At 39.4% G+C, this 14,540-nt stretch overlaps 1 protein-coding gene across 1 annotated transcript in view; it reads right to left on the reverse strand.

Moving 5' to 3' along the window:
• LOC6577194 (AF4/FMR2 family member lilli) overlaps positions 1–12,938 on the reverse strand; it is a 40,905-nt gene extending 27,967 nt beyond the window's left edge. The window contains exons 1-2 of the mRNA XM_032728966.2: positions 12,275–12,938; positions 922–1,045 (exon numbers count right to left, since the gene is read on the reverse strand). Of these exons, the coding sequence (XP_032584857.1) occupies positions 922–1,018 (97 nt within the window). The 5' untranslated portion in view covers positions 1,019–1,045; positions 12,275–12,938. The remainder of the gene's footprint in view (positions 1–921; positions 1,046–12,274) is intronic.
• Positions 12,939–14,540: the final 1,602 nt, after the last annotated feature.

Genomic DNA, 14,540 nt, shown 5'->3' on the forward strand with positions numbered 1-14,540 from the left:
ATATTCAATGTAAATTATGGATATATATTGACACTACAATTTATTAATACAAATTTAATAATGAAAAAAGATATATTTAATTGCTTAAACAAAATTTCTGTAAAAATTTTATAATTTTATTAAAATATATAAAAATGTCCTTTTAGCTTTAAAAACAAAAATATCAACAATTTAGATTATCCCGTCTTCTTTCTGCTAAACACAATTATTTTCCACTTATCTCGCTCTATCTATGCATAACTATTTTCGCTTGCTAAACACAGATGCCTGAGCTAAAAATGAGCAAAAAATAAAAATCATTTGTCAGTTCATGAACTCTACAAATATTTAATTAGATGCGAAATCGACACTCAACAAGACACCCTTCGTTTAGCACAGACACTCTCTCACTCACACACACACTCTCTCTCGCTATCTCTTTCTCTTTCATTTTCATTGGCACTTGCAGCTACACACACATACACACACACATGCACACACTTACCCTCTGACCGATTCAGCACAGAAAAGTTCTGCGCATAATTCATGCCCGAGAAAACCCAATGCAAACCCTCGACATGTGCGACTCAGTGTAATTCGATATGCGACAAGTCCCAGTCGCAGTCCCAATCCCAATCCCAATCCTTAATGCCCGAGCCCAGTTACCCAGCGGCTGCCCTCGACCCGGTTGCACGTTTTTCATTCATTTCGTGCCACTAATAGAATAATTCGTTAATGTAACTACAAGATACAAAAGTAGAATATAATCCGTTGTCGGGCGATTATCATTGGCTTTTAATCTAAACCCAATTGGATGCTGGCCGGGCTCAACTGAGCACTGAGCACTGAGCATTGAGCATCTGGCAATCTGTTTTTGCCCAAGCATCTGATAGATAGTCAGATACATTTGTGTACATGTGCACTTCTCATACTCATACTCACATGGATGGGTGGCAGCAAATGGATAGTCGAGTGTGGGCAGGCGCGGCGGATGCGGACCGCACGGATGCAAAGCGGGCGGGCACTGATAGCAAAACATTCCTCTGCCCGCAGCTGCAGGACCGAGCTGGAAGTAGAGCGAACACACAAGTTATACAAATTGGTTAAAAGATTGTCAGTAATTATGATTAATTTATTTGCCAATCACGTACTCGAACTCTGTTACGACCATTTCAATATTGAGGCCCGAACAGACTTGTAATTTAAATGCAATTCAATTGATGGCGACGCTGACTGAGACGGCGACTGCGACAGCGACAGCGACGGCGACGGCGACTGCGAATGCAGCGCATGCGGGCCGACATTGCGTCGCCTTTAATGTTGTCATATGCACCTCAAACTCAATTCGATTCAATTAAAGACAATTACAGCCTTATGACAAATAATCTACAATCGATTTGAGTTTTTTCTTATTTCCATTCCTTTACATTCGCCTCTGAGTCTGCCTCTGCCTCTGTCTCTGTCTCTGCCGCCGATTGCAGCGACGTCGCTGTCTGCATACAATTAAATTGTCCTCAAACGAATCAATTGATTTAAATTAATTGCATTTGCCGCAAAGTCGAGTCCGCTCGTCACTCAACTCAACGCAACTTAGCTATTCCCACATTTCGATCCACTGGCTGTGGCCCGTTGATGAACTGGCATCGACTCTGCTTGGGATGCTGCACTGCCGCTGGCTGTCGCCCAGTTGGCGCCCTTTTTATTTTGCATCTGCCCAGCGCTTAATTAGTCCAAGAATTTCACATGGCAAACCCATTCGCAGTCAACCAGATCAGATTAGATCAGATAAGCTATGAGTGCGATCAACCATATGTGCAGCAAAGTACTCTAAGGACTCTTCCTTTAACTCAATATGTAAACGATACTTGTGAGAAGTCGCAATCTGAAGATCATGCGGAAAATGAGTGTACTGGGCAAACAATAAATTTTAACTCATTTCATTTAATTAAAATTCATAAGGATAAACTATTTTAATTAATACTCATAACGATACTATTTTTAGAGATCATTAAAAACAAATTAGTTTAACAAAATAACATAAAAAATATTATTGAATACACAATTTGTATTTGATCAAATTAATATTGCACAAATATAATTGATCATTTTAAATTTGTTTAAAAATTTAGATTTCTTAAAATCATATCAATATATGATTTATTTTTTAAACATTTTTCTTATTTAGCGAGCTGTATGAAAAATTACTTATTGAGCATATATACAGCCCCAAATTTAATTAATTAATTAAATTAATGATGCATACAAGTGCAAGGATATCGATATTTTAGTTCATTTTCGAGCTATCGATCGATAGGTATATTTTGATTTGCGTAATTTGGATTTATCTTTAAGGCTTTGTATAGCTAGCAACATAAATATTGGTATATTGGTTCTTATAGTGATAACTGAAATTGCGTTTACTAAAATAACTTCATCATATCACTTATATAGCATATTAATGACCAATGCCAATAAGCCAAAAGTGTTAACATCTTTCAGTCAGGACTGATCAGCTAGCAAATCTTCTAAGTTCTTCGCAGATATGACTGTAGTATTTACTCGTTAAAACTCTGAACTTGATTATAAAAGAGAAATCCATATATACCTAAGCAATTCTAAACAGAATGGAAGCCCCAGCATGAAGAGCAAATTAGAAACCCATTACTAATGATATACTAGCTCTTCACTTATAACTAAAGATCTGCTCGGCCTTAGAGCTTTCCTTCTCTCAAGTAATATAACCAACATATAACCAGTCTCTTCCTTCACACACACTCTACAGTAAAGACCCTTTGTCGGCGCTCTCTCTCTGCTCTCCTCATTATCATTATTATCATGCTCATTCCACAGCCAACTGCAGTTGTAAATCTACTCGTGCTCAGCACTCTCTGCTCTCATTAGCAAACATTTGCTTTAAATCAGCCCATTAAAATTGTAAAAATCAATTTCAGAAATAGCATTTTGATTTGATTTGCATATGTAAGGCTCCCACTTTGGCGCCCATGGGGCATACAGAGGCGACACGGACATGTACGCAGGACATGGATGCAGGCTATTTATTAGCCAAGCAAAATGCAAAATGGGGCCAGAGGAACGCCAGAGCCAGAACTGTGTAAGCCAGCCCAAAATAGTGGCCGCAAAATGTGTACGGCCCCAGTGCGTGTGCATGTGTGTGTGTGTGTGTGTGTGTGTGTGTGTGTACAGCTATTTAATACGGCCAAATAATTCAGCATAAATTATTCAATGGAAATTAATTCACTAACAACACGCCACGCCGGCCGTGAACAGTGACTCCAAGCAGAGCACCTACTCGGTCCCAGCAGGGGCGCCACTCAAAACTTTGCGCCCAACAATGGATGGGGCCAGGTGGGCGTGGCTCACCAATGAGCCGCATGTGCAACATTAGACACGAAATGGCAATTTTCCATTTGGCAAATGAATTTTGCGGCCGACGGACTCCAAATACAACAATTATGCAAAATTACAAATTCTCACAATTCTAATGGAATGCTCTGGTCAGGCTGGGCCAACCTGTGTGTGTGTGTGTGTGTGTGTGCTGCAGCTGTTGGCTGTTGGCAGTTAGCTGTTAGCTGTTGGCCGATGCTGATGCTGATGCTGATGCTAAATGGAAATTTATTGGCCCAGCCTTGAGGGACGCAGCTGACGCCAGGACATTTGCTGCTGCTGCTGCTTCTGATGCTGTTAAATTATTTTGCGTGTGTAAATTTGGCGGAAATAGTCTGTAACATGATATGCTAACACTTGTGGTGCACGGCGGGGCGTGGCTGCATGATTGGATGGTACGAGTGGCTTGGTTGGGTCGTGTGCCAGTCATAAATAAAATTCATAAAGTTTTTTTTTTTTTTTTGTTTTTTAACAAATTTACTCAAATAAATTAAAACGGCGCAAGGAAACGGCAACAAAATTTGTGCTGCAATGAAATCATTGCTAGCCTGGAGTTATATAAATATATGAGTATATGTAGATATGTATATATGTTTATGTCATCTAGTGGCTATGCATACAATTAATTTTAATTGCAATTGAAATTGAAATGCAACTGTAAATGCGAGGCAACAGGAAATTGCGCTGGCACTATCTAATATTGAAAGCAAAGAATCTGTAATTCTATTCCCAAATGTTTGCACAGCTATCACAAATTGATGAGAATCATATACATGTTTTATATGTGTGAGTGTGTGTTGGGACAGAGAGCATTTCTCTTATTCAGGTTGAAGTTTAACAATTTTGCTGAGAAATATAGAAACCCTTTTAATGGCATTGTAGTTGACTTTTATGGAGCTGGCTTAGCATAGCACACTATATAAAAAAAAAACATTTATTTAATATAATTTTAATTTTTTTATATAAATAAACATTTTTATATCATCATATCAGTCTTATTTTTCAAAAGAAAATGATGTTCCTTATAAATATGTTTAATACAAAACTGCCAAAGCTAAGCGAAAGTTGAGTTTGAAGATCTATCATAATGATCTATAATGGAGTGAAATCTAAGAGCTGAGTATAATCTCTTTATATACTATAATTATATTATAAGCTACGAATGAACAGCGCTATTAAGGGATGTTAAAGTATTGCAATTGGAATTCATGTTTTCATATGTCAATTCAAGAAATTTAATATAATTATTCTCTCAAAGCCCATAATGACTTGTTTTATGGTATAATTTTTATTTTATATAATTAATTTATTTATTAAATTTTATTATTATAATATATGTTTAATTTGATTTCTTTGTAAATATATATTTATTTTATATTATTATACTAAATTTGTATTTGCTCGTCGTTTTAAGTTTATTAATGCTTCATCAGTAAAAATCCTTGCAGAGATTATTTTATTTGATTTCACGAGATGAGCTGACTGATTTGTTTTTTTTAAATAAAACGGTTAAAATAAATAATATTTAATTACCCAATAATAAGCAGTTAATATAACAAAATTTTCCACTTGAATATGAAGATCAATCAATGATAAATTATACGAATATTAAGTACTTTTTAAAATATATTGTTTTATAGGCTAGTAAATATATTTTTAATTTTTTTTTTTTAATGAGTTTGAGCTATAGTTAAATTTGTATTTTATAATGATCTATAAGAACGGGTTTCTGAAGTATCCCACATGGCTCTAATACCTTTTAAGAAATATGAAAAAAAAAAATAAAAATAAAAATAATAAAGATTATAAAATTAAAAGGGTTTCTGGAGTAGCCTGTATGTAATAAATATATATTTTAAAAAATAAAATAAAATAAAGACAGAATAATTGCCTACTTTTGGGCAGCTGTAACTAATTAGGGCAGCTGCTGGCAGACAGTAGTTGCTGTTGCCACTGCAGCCAAATGCAATTATCCAATTGCAGCGAAATGCACTTGCAATTGCTGGGCGCTGGGCCACTTGGGCCTTGCGGCAGGCATTTCAGACAATGCAACGTGGCAACGCGCTGTGGCAGGTGGCTCTCTGTGGCTGCATGGCTGCGTGGCCGTGTGGAGTGCAGCACACGCGAAATTCAATTAGGTGCGCACTAAACAGCGCAACGATTTCGATTTGACTGGCAGTGGAGCGTGGAGCAAGGGGGAGGGGGAGGGGGAGCAGCAGGCGCGCTGCCAAAACTGGGCAAATCTGTGAGCTAAGCTTCCGACTCGAAATGCCTTTGTTGTCACGGACAGAGTGTGTGTGTGTGTGTGTGCGTGGGGGTGTGTGTGTGTGTGACGCTAGTTGCTGCCACGAGCCGTCGCCAAAACGGGAAATTCAATCAGAGCTGTAGGATTAGGCAACAGCAGCCGCTGTCCACGCCAATTGCATTAGGGAGCTGCATTCGAGTTCTGCCGAATTGTGTGCGAGTGTGTGTGGGTGTGCGTCTGTGTGTGCGTGTGTGTGTGTGGGGGGGCTGTCAACATTCGCGTGTTCTGACTGCGTTAATGGAATTAAAAATTTAACATTTTTTTATTCATTTTTTTCGCTTGTTTATTGTGCGCTTTTTATGCCATTGCATTGGAGTTGCAGCACAGCAGCTGCCCCCTTTTAATGCTCTTCGTGTCCAGCTATTGCTGTCTCTGTCTAGCGCCCTTTTGGCGCTGCACTCAGCGCTGGGTGTTGCAGCCGCTGATTGACTTGTGTTTCATTTTAATTTGGTTAATTCAAATTAATCAAGCGAAGTTGACAATATGTTTTTATTTTTTCCTATATGCTCTTTGTTGGCTGATGGAAAAGGGTATATTAGTTTGATATGGACGGAGTTTGGCTGGCTGTCCCTCTTTAATTTTTAAATAGAGTCCCAGTTAATTTTTGTAGTACTTAATAATTTGGAATATATATGATCGGACGCTCTAATCCTTAGAAATGAATACACTTTTAAATATTTTCTTGCATTAATATTAATTCATATTTTACAAAAAAAAAAAAAAAAAATTAAATTACTTCCATTATCACAGTCAAAGAGGACTCAATCTGCTCTGATTGCAATAATAATAATGTCAACTCCACAGAGTTACAGGGTATCTGACAGTCAATCCCTACCCCTACTGGCAGTCAAAGTGCATTGGCATATTGGTTGATATATATGCACATGCATCTGTCTCCAGCAGCCCCCCATATTGCAGACCTGTTTGAAGGGGGAAAGTGGGAAAGCGGGAAAGCGAAATGTCGCAGACGCATTTCCACTTTGTTGTTTGCTCAATTAATGCAATTGCTCTTGTTGTTTTTTTTTTAACATTATTAATTTATATTTTTATTACTTTTTCGCATCTGTTTCAGTTGCTGCTGGCGTTGCTGTTGCATAATGCGCATCAGATGTTGCTGTGCTGCAAATTTCATTACATTTTGATGCGTTTTAATTAATTTTAAGTTAACTTTTGTTTTCCGTTTTTCCAATTTCCATTTTTCTGTTTTATAACTGCAGCATTTCAATTATTTGAAGGGAACACTCAATCAGCTGACATCTTATATATACAATTCTCGTATACAAATATATTTTGATATAAAAGATTTTCCCGAAATCGCAAATCTTTCTTTATAGATGTACAATTCTCATTAACTGGAATCATCAAGCTAAGTTTTATTGAGAGTTTTAAAAAATGTTCCTGAATAGGAGAAGAAATGACGAATCGATCGAATTGAAGTTCTGATAGTTGGGTGTTTATTTACTTACATCTGAAAGTATGAATATGCATGGAGTATTATTATGACTCTCCATTATTATGGCTCTTCAGCTAGTGACTGATTGATCCAATCAACTTTTATGGTTCTTCAACGAGTGACTGAACACGATTGATCCAATCAACTGTTATATATAAATTAATAAACATATGGTCTAGAAATTTATTTAGAATTGATGAAATCTCTCATGTCTCTATTGATATCGAATCTCAACAAATCTAATTGACTGATTTCTTTAGCATTATAATATGATTTCATATGATTAGATCGTCTCTCGGACTATGAAATACTCACTAAATCTGAACCTTCAAGCACTCAAGACTTTTAGTTCTTTCAGTTTCTATATATCATTCAACTCGTATAACAGTTACACTCGCGAGAATCTTCTCGTCTTCTCACATGTAGCACAATTAACCCAGATTTGTAGCCGAGTGCCCCAGAACAATTCGCGCACTTGCCTTTGCTCAACTTGCCTCAGCGCTCAGCGTCTGCTCCAATCGGATGGGCCATCGAGTCGAGCCCCCAAGGTCACAGTCGCATATACCTACATATGTAGACACACATACATATGCATATGTATAGCGTCACTTCGGTACGCTTGATTCCCTAATGGACTTATCGGCCGGCTAAATCTCGGCTATCGCTCGCCAAATCGCGGCAAAATTGAGGAACGCCGTTTACAGCAGCCTGTCATAATTCGCCTGGCAGACAGCATCATCATCATGATCATCATCAACTAGAGCATCATCATCAGCTGCAACTGGCCATAGTTGTATCCACGTGCGAGGCAGCCCCGTTTGGCCGACCAGACGCCTCATCCCGCCTGCATTAGAGCCACTTAAACGCATTTGCAAAATTGTCTGCCACCCACACAACAACAACAACAACAACAACAACAAGAACAACAACAACAACGAGAGAAAAGCGATTGTGCCTAAAAGCGCGATAATTTTGCACTGCATCAGGTGGAGTAGGGACATGCGGGCAGAGAGGAGCAGCTGCACACACACACTCAGTTGTTGTTGTTGTTGTTGCTGCTGCTGCTGCTTTTGATGATGATGATGATGATGATGATGGTGATGATGAGGTTATCACTTGGCGAAAAGTAAAGTGCATCCGTTTTTAGAATTGTCCGTCCGCGTAATCAAACTAAACTGGCGTAGAATTTACCTAGCCTGCCCCCGCTCCCATCTCTCCATCGCCAGCCCCTCCCACTAAGCCTCTGCCTCCGCCCACCTTTGCTGTGCTTTCGTCTCGCTGGCGTTGATTGCAGCTCTCGCTTGTTGTTTTTGTTTTTGTTTCAGCTGCATTAAGCGCATTTGATTGTGTCAATTGGCTCGCGCCTAGGCTCAAAGTGAAACCAAAAAACAAAGAAAAAAGAATTTACAAAATATATATAGAAACATAGCTGAGCATGATCTAGGCATGTCAGCTCGACTTAGGGGCATACTCTTTGAAAATTTATCATTTAATGCAAATTTCTTTAACAAATTCTCTTAGCATTCCTGCTGGTTTTATTATAGAAATTTCTTAATGAAATGATTGCCTGGATGAGAGAATCTCCATAAGAAATAATGGTTTCTATTGCATTAATTTATATTTATATATATTAAGTGTGCATTTATTGCTTAATTTTTAGTTTCAGCTGAAAAATTCTTATCTTATAAAATTACAATTCATCCGATTATCTTACAACCCTATCGATCTTTTAAGATATGTATACAAATAAATAACAGACATAATCTATGCACAAACTCAACTCAAAACTGACAAAAACTTTGGCAAACTTACAAATACCCTTTCTACTAATTATGTTTAGGGTATATACGTGCAATAAAAATCAGTTGTGGCTGGGTTTAAATTGAATTATGTGCGCGATAGGCACAACAACAACAACAAGATGACTAAAATATGGCATCCCGTTGCCCGATGCAGTTGCTCCGACTGTGATCCGTGCCCAAGTGTCAACAATTGTTCCAGGCGACAAGGGGAATGGGTGGATTGGATAGGGAGGAGGTGGGCAAGGCAACCCTTCAAATTGTATTCGTCTTCGGGGCGCCCGCATATAGGAACATATACATATACATCTATGCATATACATATATATATATTCATATGCACTCTTGACAATTGCGTGGTTGGTGTTTTGTTTTATTATAAATATTTTGATTGAATTTTCTGTTTAATTAAAGCAAATTGCTTTTTGTGTGCATTTGGCAACGGGTGTTTTTTTTTTTTTTTTTTTTTTTTTTTTTTTTTTTTTTTTTGCTGCCTGTAGTTTTTCTTTCTCTGCGGCTGTTCGATCACAATCGTTGCCGGGCAGAGAAAAGCTTTGCGGTCTGCGGGGGTCAGACAGTTGATCAAGCAAATGAGACACACAGATATATAGAGGAAGAGAGAGAAAGAAAGAGGGAGAGAGAAAGAGAGAGGGAGAGAAAGAGAGAGAGGGATAAAAAGATAGAGAGGGAGAGAGAGAGACAGGAATGCAATTTTAGTTTTGAAGATTCATAGTGATCAAAAAACTTACTTTGAGTTGATGTTTTTAAACTCAGTAATTAAATTAATTTGCTTCACATTATGAAAATCCCATTTATTTATAAATTGCCTCTTTAAAAACATAATAGAATATTAACGTAAAATATTCATATTTTTTAAACTTGTAAATTATTTTTAAAATTTTCCAAAAAAAAAAAAAAAAAAAAAACCTTCTCTAAAGCCCACGACTGTCATCCATCCATCAACCTAATCGCATCCACCAATTTCCTATAGCTAATACCACTTAAACCAGCTCAAAATAAATGTCAACTAAAAGAGTTAAATATATTGGAGCATTTGAATTTGGCATTTGGAATTCGCGCTGACAAACCGAGCTGAACCGAGCGCCCCATTGGGCAGCGGATGCCAGCGCAGCTCCAAAAATATTTCCCCATTTCGGCATTTCGACAGCCAATTCAATCAAGCAATCAATAAACATGGCAACTAACCTCCGACTAGGCGCACTTGCACGATAATTCTATTTGCTAATTTAAATTGTATTTTATTTTTGTGCGCCAAAACGTAGCCCCACTTGCCCCACCCGCCCCACTCGGCCCCACAGCAGAGCTAACCAACCCTAATTGAGTTGAATGAAATGAAAACGAATCGAAACTTGACGATGACAACAACAACAACAGAAAAAGCGACAGCAGCAGCAGTAAATAAAAAACGGAATTTTTCGACCCCATCAACGGGCACCCACTCAATGGAAGTTGGAGCTGCAGAGTTGGGGCCGTTTGGGGCACAGGCGTTTGCATGGCTGCCAATTAATTTGCGGTTGATCAATTCAATTTGTAGCTGTGCCCTTTCCTTCGTTTCGTTTTTTTCAGCATTCCCCCAGTCTTCTTTACATAGCCCGGAGGTACGACTGCTCCACCAGCCACCAGCTCCTCCCACCCCCTTTGGCTGGCGCACTTCTGGATTCGTTTGGCAAATTATTGGCCATTGATTTTCGGCTCCTTCTCTGTCCCGCTCCAGCACGTGTCTGGCTGCCGATTGGAGCTGACTGGGGCTGGGGAGCCGCAGTGCCCGACACTCTGCACTCTTACCCTTCTTCTCCCTTCTTTTCTTTTAATTATCATCAATTATTCAAACTGCATTTGGAGTGATCAACTTTGGGGTCTGTACCCAATTACAGCGCGAGTGTTGAACTGCAATTCAGCTACAACTTTCATTTGCTCGTCTAGCAGAGTTCTTTTCTCTCTCTCTCTCTCTCTCTCTATTCCGGTTTCTCTCTGTTTCTCTCTGCCACTTCCTCATCCTTTTTTATGTGCAGCTGAAGTGTTCACAAATTTTGTGCGATTTCTCACAGGAAAGGCATCAACACAAACACTTTTGGTGTGCCCCTTTCGAGTGGAGTGGAGGCACTTAAGCAATCCACACACACACACACACACAGGCAGTCACACTCGTATGTATGTGTCTGTGTACTTGAGAGCACTTGAGCAAGATTTTTATCACATTTGCACTCATTAAGAAATTTTTAATACAAATTAAAAGCGTGTAAATAAATTATGCGCAAAATGCTTTTGCCTTCAATTCAATTCAAAGACAATCTGCTTGGATATCAAATATAAGATGTTATGCATATGTGTGTGTATATGTATATGCATATATATATGTTGATTTATAGAGCCTCTAATGTGCTTATGCTGTCATGATATTTACTTTTTATACACTAGAAATATTTTTATTTGAGTTAATTAAAGTTTTATTTGTTAAAAAAAAAGTAAATTTTCTTAATATTATATTTGTTGAATTTGAATGCTGAAGTTTATTAAGAATTTCCTATATATCTATATAAAGGTATTACACTTCATCTGTGACTTCTAAATTGAATAAAAACCGAAGGAGACAACTAATCAAGATCAAGGCTTCTCAAAATATGTCAGATTATAAAACACTATGCTGAATCATATCATATCATATCATATTGATATTACATGATCATATTGTATGATTGAATATGAATACGAATTAAAGGCGACAGGTAGATATGTAGAAAAACGATCAAGAAAATATCATGCCATAGGACCATACTTGATCATAAGATATTTTCTACCATATCATAAAATATCATCATGGAGTATTATCATTTGACATCATATCATATTTTTTACCATTCGATCAGCAAGCCTTTTGTAGCTTAAATATAAATGATCAACATTTTAAATATTCAATAAATAAATTTATGGTTATATGCAATAAGTTGTTCCTTATATCCTTTTCCTATCCTATATCCTTTAAAACTTGATGTGATCACTTTGAATGTGAATTAATTAATATACTAATATTTATGAGAGAACAAATTTAACAATGAAACCTTACTCAATTTTCTCGACTTAGACTAACATATCGATAGATTGGCAAAAAATAGTCTGAGGTATAATTTAAGTAATTTAATGAAGTTTGCAAAGTTTGCACCATAAAATCCATGACAAATCTTTATAACTAACATTATAAAACTTACAAGCTTCCCATAATTCTATTATATTAGATTAGTTTCCAGCACTTATCCTTAACAACTCATCATTTTCCACCGTCTAAGCAACTTCCAGCAGTTTTCTTCGACTTACCTTATTACCGTCTGTGAAAATTTTGGCAGTAATTCTTCAAGCGTGGAACGGAAAGAAATCCTTTGGCTTGTCTTGTGGAAAACTGTGAACTGTGAACTCTGAACTCTCCGAGCAAGCGAGGCGCAGGCAACAAAAGGTAAACTTTCGTCAGCGTCTAAAAGGCGGCTCAAAGCGCCAAAAGTTTAGTGAAGTGCGTGCGTGAGTGGGTCGAGAGTGAGAAGTGTTCAGGTATTTTGGGCAGGTGTGCACTCTGACGGTGCAACTGGACCAACTTTCGAGTCACACTCAATCAAAGCTCAAATTTAGCACATAAAAGTTTTCCAGTTAAACCTACGCACGCACACGCACACACACACACAGAGACACATATACGCTCAACACACGTGAGTTGATTGCCTTGGGTTTTAGGGTATTGTTTGTCTCTTCGCACTTTCCACTTGGGGTTAACCGACGCGAATGCACAAATTGCAATTGTTTGTCTTTGTCTCGTCTGCAATCCACACGTAGATTCGCATAGACTACCTCACTGTTCGACTGTTCGACTGTCGTTGGCTGGCTGGCACTGTAATACTGTTGTTATACTGTTATATGCTTGGGAATGGCTGTGTACCGAACGCGTGCAACGGCTGATTGCGAATGATCTAACAGCGCACGCAGAGGCTGCGACGTTGTTTCTGCTGTTGTCGCTGTGGCTGTTGCTGCTGTGCTGTGCTGCTGTTGCTGCTGTCGCTGCCACCGTCGCCGTCGCCGTCGACGTCGCTGTCATCGTCCAAAGATGGCCGCAACGGGGGTTGGGTTGGCTTCGGTGGTTCGGGCTTTTCAGCTCGGCCGCAGGCTCGTCGTCGTCGCTGTCGTGCTCAGCTCTCGTCTCGTTACGCTTCGGCCCCCTAAGCGCCGCCTTTGCTGCCTATTTGTGTATTTCCCTTTATTTTTTGTCGCGCACGCGCTGCGCTGCCAGCCAGCCAAAGCAGCGGCCCGACAGCGGCTGTGCTGCCGGCCCGTTCGCACAGCGCATTCGCGCTCTATCGCACACACGTAAGACAATTTTCTCATTTTTCTGCTTCTGCTGTTGCTATTTCTTCTTCTTCTACTGCTACTTGTGCTGCTGCTTGTGTGCGCGCATTTTCATTGTGAAATTGAATTTTCGGCATGGGAACGTCCAGGACGTCAGGGCGACGTTGACGTCGACGTAGTTGCCTGCCTTCTAATTTCTCCACACGGCAAGGCTACTTTATTTTATTACACTTCATGCGCTAGTATGTGTGTATGAGAAAGCGAGAGAGACAGAGAGAGAAAGAGAGCGCGTGCGAGCAAGAACAAAGCGTCTCACTCGCTGAGGCAGCCTTAAATTGGATTTTCATCGTTATGCTTGCCGTTAAGTGAGCGCGGGAAGAGGTTGTTGCGGTAAGGCAACAAGAGAGTGAGAGAGTGAGAGAGCACAGTGAAAGTGTGAGCGTGTGTGTGTGTGTGTGCGAGTGCAAAGCTTTCATCCATTGTGTGCTGTGGGTGGTCCGTTATTGTTGTAGCTGTTGTTGCTGCTGCTGCTGCTGCCCTGACTAAAAGCGATTACTCACCGTTGGAATTTATTTGGCATATCATTTTTGACAACTCAATTTATTTTTATTAATTTGCAGCTGAGCAGCAGCGTCGACGTCGCCGTCGACTCTCACACGCGCTCTCTCGCTCTCGCAGCCTCCCATCTTACACTCAGTCGGTCTCTATTGCCATCAATACAAATCCCTTGCACAACATTTAAGTGAATTTCAGTTAATTTATTATCTTGCATTATTGCCTTTATTGTTATTTGCTGACTTTGCTTTGCTCTGACTCGGTCTCTCTCTCTCTCTCTCCCTCTCGCTCACACTCCTGCTTGGTTGCCTGGCCGCCATGTTGGCACGGCCTGATCCATTTATTATTGTTTGCGATTGGGTCGTTGGCCACAATTACGAAATGAATTCGCCTGCCTGGGCTGCCTTCCCCTGCTCCTGCCGCATCCTGCTCCTCCTCCTGCCCAACTTGACTTTTGGGCGTTCTGCTTATCAGAAACTATTTTCGCCTGCCGCTGCTGCTGCGTTACGTGAGCTTTGACTCCCTCGGTTTATTCTACTTCTTCATCTTCATCTTCTTCTCCTGCAGCTGCTTTGGGGGCCGCCTGTCAGCCTCGCAAATTGGCGCGCTGATTTATGAGTTTGTCTATTGTAACTTTTCTTTATCCCCCCTCTACCACTCTATCATTCTCTCTCCCTCTCACTCTCTGTCCCATTTC

The sequence above is a fragment of the Drosophila mojavensis genome, unplaced genomic scaffold (assembly GCF_018153725.1).
Source record: "Drosophila mojavensis isolate 15081-1352.22 unplaced genomic scaffold, ASM1815372v1 contig_36, whole genome shotgun sequence".
Taxonomy (NCBI): Eukaryota; Metazoa; Arthropoda; class Insecta; order Diptera; family Drosophilidae; genus Drosophila; species Drosophila mojavensis.